Source organism: Lotus japonicus, chromosome 4 (assembly GCF_012489685.1).
Source record: "Lotus japonicus ecotype B-129 chromosome 4, LjGifu_v1.2".
NCBI lineage: Eukaryota > Viridiplantae > Streptophyta > Magnoliopsida > Fabales > Fabaceae > Lotus > Lotus japonicus.
In genome coordinates, this window is record NC_080044.1 from 24,931,149 (window position 1) to 24,941,625 (window position 10,477).

The following is a 10,477-nucleotide window of genomic DNA, read 5'->3' on the forward strand; positions in this document are numbered from 1 at the left end:
GCTATAGAACCCATACAAGAAAGAAATGATAAAACCTGGAACATAGACTTGGAGAAAGCTTCTCCTCAAGCTCCACAGCCTGACCTTACTTCTAACTTATTTAGGAATGTATAGAAATGACAAAAGTTACAAAAGAAATGACAAAAAGCCTATTTATAGGCAAACAGGTCGATTCTGGGCGCTCAGGCGCCAATTCAGAGCGCCTGAGCGCCAATTCTATATGGAAACAACGCCTATGGAAGGCAATTGGCGCTCAGGCGCGCAACAGGAGCGCTCAGGCGCCAATTCCTTTCTAGCATGACTTAAACAGCGAACTAATTGGCGCTCAGGCGCTCAACACGAGCGCCTGAGCGCTCGTTACATGCTAGAAAGCTTGTTGGACTTCTTCTTAACTCCTCTTTATGCCTCCCTTCAATTCTCCAAGCCTCTTGACCTTCTTTCTTCATCAGTTTTCAGACCTAGTTGCTTGGAAACAAAGCAAGGAAAATATCTAGGATTTCCAAGAGTTTATTAGCACAAAAGACCCTCAATTCAAGTAGAAAAGATATGCAAGTCCTAAACCTACTTAAAAAGCAAGAAAGGTCCCTATAAAACTATAAAATTACCAAAACAAAGTAAAAACTCAAAGAAAGATAAAAATGCATGAAACACTACATGAGACTCAATAAAAAGACTCAAAATAAACTACGAAATTACCCTAAAAACACTACTAAAATAGGGTCATCACTCAACTTCCCTGGCGCGAGCTTAACATCCAAGCTCAGGTCTCGGAATGTCTCCAACAGTTCTAACTCCTTGACCATCAACGAGGATACATGTATAGCCTTTCGACTAAGAGCGTCAGCTACAACATTGGTTTTCCCCGGATGATACTGAAAAGTGAACTCATAATCCTGCAGAAACTCCATCTACCTTCTCTGCCTCATGTTCAGATCCTTCTGATCAAACAAGTACTTCAGACTCTTGTGATCACTATAGATCGTGAACGTACTGCCATACAGATAATGCCTCCAGATCTTGAGAGCATACACTATAGCAGCCAACTCCAAATCATGCGTAGGGTAATTCTTCTCATGTATCTTCAGCTGTCGCGAAGCATAAGCGATCACCATTTTCTCCTGCATCATACCGCAGCCCAAACCATTATGCGACGCATCACAGTACACGTCGTATGGTTCTCCCTCTTTAGGTAAGGCTAGTACAGGTGCAGTAGTCAACCGCTTCTTCAACTCTTGAAAGCTAGCCTCACACTTTTCCGTCCATGCAAATGGTTGATTCTTCTTCGTCAATTGAGTCAATGGCGAAGTAACCTTTGCATAGTCCTTCACAAAGCGTATGTAGTAGCCAGCAAGCCCAGCAAAACTCCTGATGTCGCTTGCTGTCTTAGGTTGTTCCCACGACAAAATCGATTCAACTTTGCTGGGGTCAACTGCGACACCCTGACTTGATATGACGTGACCCAAGAACTTAACCTCTTCCATCCAGAATTCGCACTTCCAGCCATTAGCATAAAGTTCCTTTTGCCGCAAAACTCCCAGCACTTGACGTAAATGCTCTTTGTGTTCCTCTTTACTCTTCGAGTAAATCAGAATGTCGTCAATGAACACCACCACGAACTTGTCTAGGAATGGTCTGAACACTCGGTTCATGTAGTCCATAAACACTGCGGGTGCATTTGTAACTCCAAAAGGCATCACGAGGTACTCATAGTGCCCGTTTCGAGTTCTAAATGCAGTCTTCTGAATATCAGTTTCCTTGACACAGATCTGGTGATATCCTGACTTCAGATCTATCTTCGAGAAAACAACAGCACCCCGAAGTTGATCCATCAAATCATCTATCCGAGGCATCGGATAACGATTCTTCACTGTCACCTTGTTGAGTTGTCGGTAATCCACGCATAGCCTGGACCTCCCATCCTTCTTTTTTACCAATAACACAGGTGCACCCCAAGGCGACACACTTGGTCGGATAAATCCCTTTGAAGAGAGATCCTCCAATTGCTTTGCTAACTCTGCCATCTCGGTCGGTGCCATCCGATAAGGCGTCATTGATATTGGTCCCGTGCCGGCATGATATCGATAGAGAACTCCGTCTCCCACATTGGCGGTAATCCAGGCACATCTTATGGAAACACATCCACATAATCATGCACTATCAAGATGTTGCGCACGTCGCCGTCATTCTTCGCCTCAGCTACAATGGAGTTCACGAATGCTGGTGAACCCTTCCTCAAGGTGTACGAATTCAAGTAATTCGTGACGCCTGAATCTGGAAACACTACGGCCTTATTAGCACAATCCAAGAGAATGTGATACTGTGCCAACCAATCCATTCCAAAAATCACATCGAGCTCTTTAAGCCCTAAGCAGACGAGGTTCGCAAGGAACTTCCGATCCTCGTAGATCAACGGACATTGCAAGCATGTCGTGCGTGTAACTAATCGATCGGCGACAGGGGTCGTCACCACCAAATCGAAGGGCAAATCAGCAGTTAGCAATCCTAATCTCTTCACATACTCCTCAGCAATGAACGAGTGTGTAGCACCAGAATCAAATAAGACCATTAAGAAGTTTCCAGCGATAGTACACGTACCCTGGATAAGATCATCAGTAACTGCAGCTTGTTCCCAAGATATTGCGAACACACGCCCTGGAGCAGAAGGTCGCCTTCCTATAGCAGTATTCAGCACTGGCTCGGCCTTGGCAGCATTAGGACAGTTTCTCTCGACATGCCCTGGCTTCTGGCACTTCCAGCACACAATCTCCTTTCCGCACTCATTTGCATAGTGCCCTTTCTGGTTGCATTTGAAACAGACAACATCCTCCTTAGGAATAGCTGCTCCACCCCTTCCAGCAAAAGGTACCTTTTTAGAAGAACGCTGATAAGGCTTCCTTGGCGATGCCTTGCTCTTGTCAAACCTCCCAGCTTGCCTCTATCCATCAAACCTCCCGGTCTGTCTCTGTCCAGAACGGATCGGTCCCCCACTTTCATATTTGCCCCTCTGGCGATTCTTCATTGTTTCAACTTCATGAGCTTTCTCCACCAATTGATGGAAAAATATGATTCCCAACGGTCTCACAGACTCCTCTATATCATTCCTCAGCCCCCTCATGAACCGATTGCACAGGTACGCTTCATCTACTTGCACTTGGAAGAAGCGAAAGTGCTTTGATAGTGTCTCCAATCTAGCAGCATATTGCCCCACTGTCATCATTACCTGTCTCAAGCTAAGGATTTGATTTTCCATGTCTTCCCCGACAGTCTCCGGGAAGTACTTCTCCATGAAAGCCCTTTTGAAAGACTCCCAAGTAATAGCAACATGGTTAGCAGTCATCAGCTGTTTTGCGCTCCTCCACCGATACTCAGCGTCATCTTTCAGCATAAAGGTAGCCAAGTTCACCTTCTCCGCATCCGGAGTGTGAAGAGCCTCAAAGATCTTCTCCATTTCCTGAATCCACAGATCATCTTTCTCGGGTTCAACCTCGCTTTGGAACTTGGGTGGTCCATGGCGGTTGAAGTCAGTCATCATACAGATCTGGTCCTGTGTCAGCTCCCTCTCAGCTCTCTGTGCCCTCCTGGCATCCTCTTCAGCCCTCCTCGTCAGCTTCCCGCTGTGTCTGTGCTGCGGTCTGAGCAGCAGCAGTGGCAGCTTGCTGGGCCATCACCTAAGCCAGCTATGCCATTGCTTGGGCGAGCTGAGCATTGGTCGGGTCCTGTCTCGGCGGCATGATCCCGCTTGAAAATAGAACCACAACCCAATGTCAGTGCCCCAAATATTAGTAATTACCTTAAGGTATAAACAAACAATTTAACTCAAGTATCACGGCAATGATACTAATTTCAGACAATCTCACAGCCAAGCAATCATCTTAGCAAACAAGTCTGCCCAATCTCGCCGCGGAAACTTAGAACTCATCAAAACAAACATCAACGAGCTCAAACTCGTGTGCCCAAAACCTTAGTGCTCTGGTTTCTCAACCAGAGCTTTGATACCATAATGTAACGCCCCGATTTCTCGAGTGTCACAGTAGCCAAATAACCGATTTTAGTAAAGAATTTTCGTCGACTCGATTATTAATCTTCAATTAATGACAAAGGTTCATCTTACGAAAACTCTTAAACATTAACTTTAATTAGAACCCAAAACATTTAAGATTGAACTCTTCCATTTGTTATCTTAAAATAAACCGAACATGTGTTTAATTGGAAATGTCGACATAAATAGTATCGAATAATTGAAATGGTACTTGCATTCAAAATAGAGGGATATAGTCTTCACACCCATGTGTGGAATTAATAAACCAAGTACAAATGTGTAAATCCATTACATCCGAGAGGAAACAAATGAAACCATAAGTATAGTTTAACAAAATAGAAATTTAAAAGTTCGATGCAAATAACTTTCAAGCCCCCAAAGCATAAATGCTCTCAATCTTCGTCTTCACTGCTTATCTCGTAGACCTCTTTTTCAAAGAGACCTCTGAGCTTACGACGCTTCTTGGGAATAGCCATAACTTGCGGATCCTCAGCATGATCCCATGCACAGCAAGCTTCAACCTCACTCCACCAGGCCGGTCCTGTAGGTACATGTCCACACAATTCTGGCTTGTCCTCGTCCTTCGGAACCTCAACCTTGGTTTGCGTTGGAACTTTGGTATCCACTATCGGTTGCCTTGACTCAATCGATGCTTCCTCTGAAGGGTCGATCTCCACTGAAGATACCCGTGAGCCTTCATCCTTTGGGAAAAAGAATCGTGGAGGTACGTATGGCATCTTGATTGTTCCACCCACCATACGCTGCGATTCCACGATGTCCTCGTGTATGTCTCGACCCGCGAGCTTCGCATCGCCGACATAAATGTGTCGGGCTCCAGATGTGTCGGTCACCCAAGCCCGATCTTTTCCCTCATCATACAGGGTCAGCTCCCTGGAATGGGTCGACGTCGATGTCTTCGTCAGTACCATCTGCCCCCCCCCCCAAAACAACACAAAAATCAAACTAGAAAGGGTCAGGTTCCATGCAAGACATAAGGGTTGTACTGTGTGTCCTTACCTTGGCCAAAGTTGATGAAAAAGAAGAGGTTTTGATGCTAAAAGGAACCCCAACAAGCTGCTGTCCAGCCCCTCTTCTTCCTCTCCCTCATGAGCTCTCTCTCTCTTCTCGCGCCCTCTCCCTCTTGCTCGATCTCTCTCTCTCTCTCTCTCGTTTTCTCCCTCACTCTCTCGGTGTCCCTCTCTTTCTTTCTCTCTTCTTTCTTTTCTTTTCTCCTGTTTACGTGAATGAGGGGAATGGTTGTGTTTTCATCTCAACCTTGGTTCTTTTTTTGAAAATAAACTCTCCCTCCCTCACTCACTAAAACCCGGCGGCACACACACACCTAGGCTAAGGTTTTTTGTTTGTTTTTCCTTTCTCCTTCAAGCCAGGACCAACAACATCCTAATTAACTTCACTAATTACCAGTTAATCGTAATAATAATAAAAAAAAGTCAAATAAAACCTCCCCCCTTTCCTAGCCAACCCGCGGCCACCAAGGCCCAATTAGGGTTTCAAGCCCAATTTTTCCACCTTTTAATTAATTAAATAAAATTTAATCAACTTTAATTAATTAATTAATTAAACTGAACTAAATAAAATAAAGCATATAAGTCACATAGATCACTTATAAAACTCAATCTCATTAAATCATCCAAATCAACTATGGCTCAAATCACATCAAAATAGACCAATAATCTTATTTAATAAAATTAGGGTCTTACACCGAACCTCCTTAAATCATCAAATTATTCAAGTTTCAAACAATCCTAGCAAACAAGTTTTCACGCTAAAGTCAAAGACCTGAAGTGTCCTTACCTCTATCATTGCCTTTCTTCTTAGCTTCTCCGGTCTGAGTTCTATCAAGTTGTCCTTCACCTTCACACAATCATACAATATATATACGGCCATTAATCACCCAAATCACATAGTAATCACATATACACTTAACTATGCTTATAACTTCTCCTAAATCAACTTAGCTTTAAGAGTTCAAGGGTTTGAGTTTTGGAACAACACTTAGAATGATTTTAGGAGTGAAAGAACTGAACTTTAGTCCTCAAGGCTTAAGAAACAAAGCTTACAAACCATCTCTTGAAGTCCTTACTTCATGAGAACATTGAAACATCAATACTTAACCTTTTGAATAAGAAAAAGGTTTATGATGAGTAGTTTCTTCCTTGGCCTTCCATTTCGAAATCTAACCTTCAAAAACACAAGAGCTTGAAGCCTTAACAAAAAGCTTCAGCCTTTTTCAAAACTCTTTTCACAAACAAGAAGCCAAAGAGGTCACAAGTTCAACACCAACCCAACAACAACAACAACTTAGATTTTGAAGAGATTGAAGAGAAATATAACTCCTTTTTGAATTTGGAAACCATCACCATGGTCCTCACCTTGAATGCTAACTCCTTTGTGAAGAGCGAAAGAGATAAAGATGACTCCTTGATGGTGTATAAGGAAGATTAGTGTTTAGGATTTTTCCCTTGAAAGAAGAAAAATGAAGAAGATGAATGAGACCTTCTATCTACACACACTCTCTCTCTCTCACTCTTCTCTCTAAAATCATCTCATTTCCATCACTTTGGTTCAAAAAATCTGATGGAGTAGCCTTAAGAAGGGTGATCGACGGCTATCACACATAAAAGGCAAGAATTGTGCTTTTGGTTTTGGTCCTTATCCCATGCATACCATTTTTGGCATAATCCGTCATGACTCTAGCATTTTAGACTTGGTTCATGAGCTTAACCTATATTGCTTTTGTAAGACCCTGAAATAAATAATTAGCTTATTTAATTAATTTCAATATTTTGATTTTATAGAGTTTATTTAAATACAAGAATGAAATTATAATTATTTTTGTTTGTATTATTCCATTTTAATCTTCGGAATTTCTACTATTTAATTATCTTTTTCTTTTATGAAGAGATGACCTGCTCTAACGGGTCCCCCTTCTTATTTACTTGTGATAGCCTATCACAAAATAATATCTTTTATTCCTTTTTCCCCACAACTACTCATTCAAAATTCAAATTCCACATCACTTCCTCTCATCCTCACCACACATTCAAATTTTCTGATCACTTTCTCTCTCATGCGGGCCCCACTTCCCAATCAGATTCCACTTTCCTCTCACTCTCTTTTCTCTCTCTCACTCACGTTCTCCCTCTTCCACTCTCGACATCTCTCTCACACTTTCTCCTTCTTCACTTCTTCTCATCCAATTTCCTCTGCAACCCAAAACAACTCAACATCACCTTCATCTTCTCCCATGGCAACCACCACCCAAGGCCAAACCGCCACCACCACAAGAGTCCCATCTACTCACGCGAACCGCCGCCGGGCACACCACCATCATCGTGCCCTCTTCTCCCTCCTTGGCTGCAACCACTACAAACTCCGGCGAGCCACCACCAAATCTCGTTTCTCCTCCCTTCCATGCTCTGATTGATGGACTGTTGGGCTAGGAATTGAAAGAAAACAGAGGAGATGAAAACCCTAATTTCAGCCACCTTCAAAGCTCGATCTCCGGCGAACCACTGAGCTTTTGGAGAAATCAACACCACCACTGAACTCCCTTCACCGTCCGCTACAAAACCCCTAAAGAAATTCTCCATTCCAACAACCTCCGCCGGAAACCGCCGCTAGCCGCCGCCAACCACCGTCTTCTCCGGCCAACCTTAGCCGGAGGACTCATTGAGTTCAGAACCGTGAAGCTCTTTCTCTCCTTTGTTCGAATTGATGATCAATTCATGGTAAGGAATCAACCTTTCTTCCAATTTCTGATTTCCCCTTTTCAAACCCTAATTTTAGTCTCGTTCATCTCCTAAATCCTTGCCTTGAATTGTGCCAGTGTTGTTCACCATTGATGGTCATCAGTGTAAGATCAAGTTTTGATCGAGTAGTACAACTCTATGTTTTGATGATTACAAGTTATCTTTTTAGTATGAACAATTATGGTACTCTAACGTGTTTTCTGAGTGTGTCCTTAACAGGCTTTGACCTTAACACAAACTCACACAAATCAGAAGCACTGTGCTTAAAGAGTGATCTAAGCAACGCTTTCACAATCTCTATGTTCAATCTGAACAGTAGAAAAGCTTCAGAAGATCTGAAGTTAATCAAGCTCTGTCGTGGACTCAACTCACTTGAAGTTCTGAAGATCCAGACGTTCTGACAACCCAGACACTCTGAAGGTTCAGATGTTCTGATGGTGTAGAAGACTCTGAAGATCTAGAAGCTGAAAAGTGGAGACTCTGAAGTCCAGAAGCAAAATGGCTCTGAAGACCAAGTACTTCCCTCTGAGTTCAGAATCAGAAGGTACAACGGTCAGAGGATCCATGCTTCCCTTTGACTCTGATCAACGAGCTTCACAAGTTCCAACACGAAGCATTCCTCTGATCAGAAGTCTACAAGGTTAAAGGTCAAGTCACTACCCAAAGTACAAAAGCAGATGTACTATCCTGATGACCTAACCTAACATTCTCAGCCACAGCAGAAGCTGGAAATTCCAGATCTGCCCTCCAACGGTAGCATTCCCATGCAGGGTTCAAACCCTAATCCTTGGAGTATAAATAGAGGCTGAATACTGAAAGATGGGGTTGGAAGAATCTTACACGCGCAAGCTATATTCAAATCTTCTAAGCATTCTTTCTTCATTAAATTCAGTGTGTTTACTACAAGCTTTCAAGAAGCAATTTCTTTGTAAAGAATATTTCTTAAACAGTTGTTTAGTTACCTTTAGGAGATCAAGGTTGATCGGATCCTAGTGAATCTTAGTGTGAGCTAAGTCAGTGTATTGTTAGTCACTTGTAGGTTTCAAGTGCAGTTGTAACAATTATCTGATTAGTGGATTGCCTTCATTCTAAGAAGGAAGAAATCACTATAACGGGTGGACTGGACTAGCTTGAGTGATTAATCAAGTGAACCAGGATAAAATCCTTGTGTGCTTTTCTATCTCTTATCTTAAGCACTTTATTTGTTCACGAAAGATTTGCTAAAATCTTAAGGTGGAAGTTTTATTCTGAAAACGTTATTCAAACCCCCCTTTCTACCGTTTTTCATACCTTCAATTGGTATCAGAGCGCAAGTTCTGATTACCACACCTAACAGTGTTCAGTGATCCGGGCCGGTGTGAAAAACAAATGGCTACCACCAGTGAAACGCAAAAAGATGGCTACAATGCAAAGCCTCCCATGTTCGATGGTCAAAGGTTCGAATATTGGAAAGATAGAATTGAAAGTTTCTTTCTGGGCTTCGATGCAGATCTCTGGGATATCATTGTGGATGGCTATGAGCGTCCAGTTGATGCAGATGGCAAGAAGATTTCCAGATCAGAGATGACTGCTGAGCAAAAGAAACTCTACTCCCAGCACCACAAAGCTAGAGCTATTCTTCTTAGTGCTATTTCCTATGAAGAGTACCAGAAGATTACAGATCGTGAGTTTGCCAAAGGCATCTTTGAATCCTTGAAGATGTCTCATGAAGGAAACAAGAAGGTGAAAGAATCAAAGGCGCTGTCCTTGATCCAGAAATATGAATCCTTCATCATGGAACCTAATGAGTCCATTGAGGACATGTTTTCCAGATTTCAGTTGCTTGTAGCTGGAATAAGACCTCTCAACAAAAGCTACACTACAAAAGATCATGTCATAAGGGTCATCAGAAGTCTTCCTGAAAGCTGGATGCCTTTAGTGACTTCAATAGAGCTTACAAGAGATGTTGAGCGTATGAGTTTAGAAGAACTCATCAGCATACTGAAATGTCATGAGCTGAAGCGCTCAGAGATGCAGGATCTGAGGAAGAAATCTATAGCCTTGAAATCCAAATCTGAGAAGGCTAAATCTGAGAAGTCAAAAGCTCTCCAAGCTGAAGCAGAAGAATCTGACGAAGCATCAGAAGATTCTGATGAAGATAAGCTGACTCTGATTTCCAAAAGACTCAACCGCATCTGGAAGCACAGGCAGAGCAAGTACAGAGGCTCTGGAAAGGCCAAAGGAAAGTCTGAATCCTCATCAGTCCAGAAGAAGTCCTCAATCAAGGAAGTCACATGTTTCGAGTGCAAAGAATCAGGGCACTACAAGAGTGACTGTCCAAAGCTGAAAAAGGACAAGAAGCCAAAGAAGCACTTCAAGACAAAGAAAAGTCTGATGGTGACTTTTGACGAATCAGAGTCAGAGGATGTTGACTCTGATGGTGAAGTTCAAGGACTCATGGCTATCGTCAAAAATAAAGGATCAGAGTCAAAGGATGCAACTGACTCTGACTTAACATCAGAAGAAGATCCTAACTCAGACGATGAAAATGAGGTATTCGCTTCTTTCTCAACCTCTGAACTAAAACATGCTTTGTTTGATATTATGGATAAGTATAACTCTTTATTAACTAAACATAAGAAGTTGAAAAAGGATCTCTCTGCTGCTTCTAAGACTCCTTCTGAAC

General features: G+C 42.5%; 1 protein-coding gene across 1 annotated transcript; it reads right to left on the minus strand.

The window, feature by feature from the left end:
* Positions 1-2,125: 2,125 nt before the first annotated feature.
* LOC130712534 (uncharacterized) lies at positions 2,126-3,448 on the minus strand. The gene is made up of 3 exons (XM_057562364.1): positions 2,949-3,448; positions 2,471-2,849; positions 2,126-2,317 (listed from the first exon to the last, which is right to left on the minus strand). The coding sequence occupies exons 1-3, from the start codon at positions 3,446-3,448 to the stop codon at positions 2,126-2,128; spliced, it is 1,071 nt and encodes a 356-aa protein (XP_057418347.1).
* Positions 3,449-10,477: the final 7,029 nt, after the last annotated feature.

What these genes read in the sequence shown, in the direction of transcription:
- LOC130712534 (XM_057562364.1), bottom strand. Translation starts at nt 3,448, where the DNA reads ATGGAGAAGATCTTTGAGGCTCTTCACACTCCGGATGCGGAGAAGGTG. An exon ending in GGACAGAGACAGACCGGGAG is followed by an intron (nt 2,850 to 2,948) that starts GTTTGATGGATA and finishes TTTTGCTGGAAG; the next exon opens with GGGTGGAGCAGCTATTCCTA. An exon ending in CTGATTTGCCCTTCGATTTG is followed by an intron (nt 2,318 to 2,470) that starts GTGGTGACGACC and finishes TGGTTGGCACAG; the next exon opens with TATCACATTCTCTTGGATTG.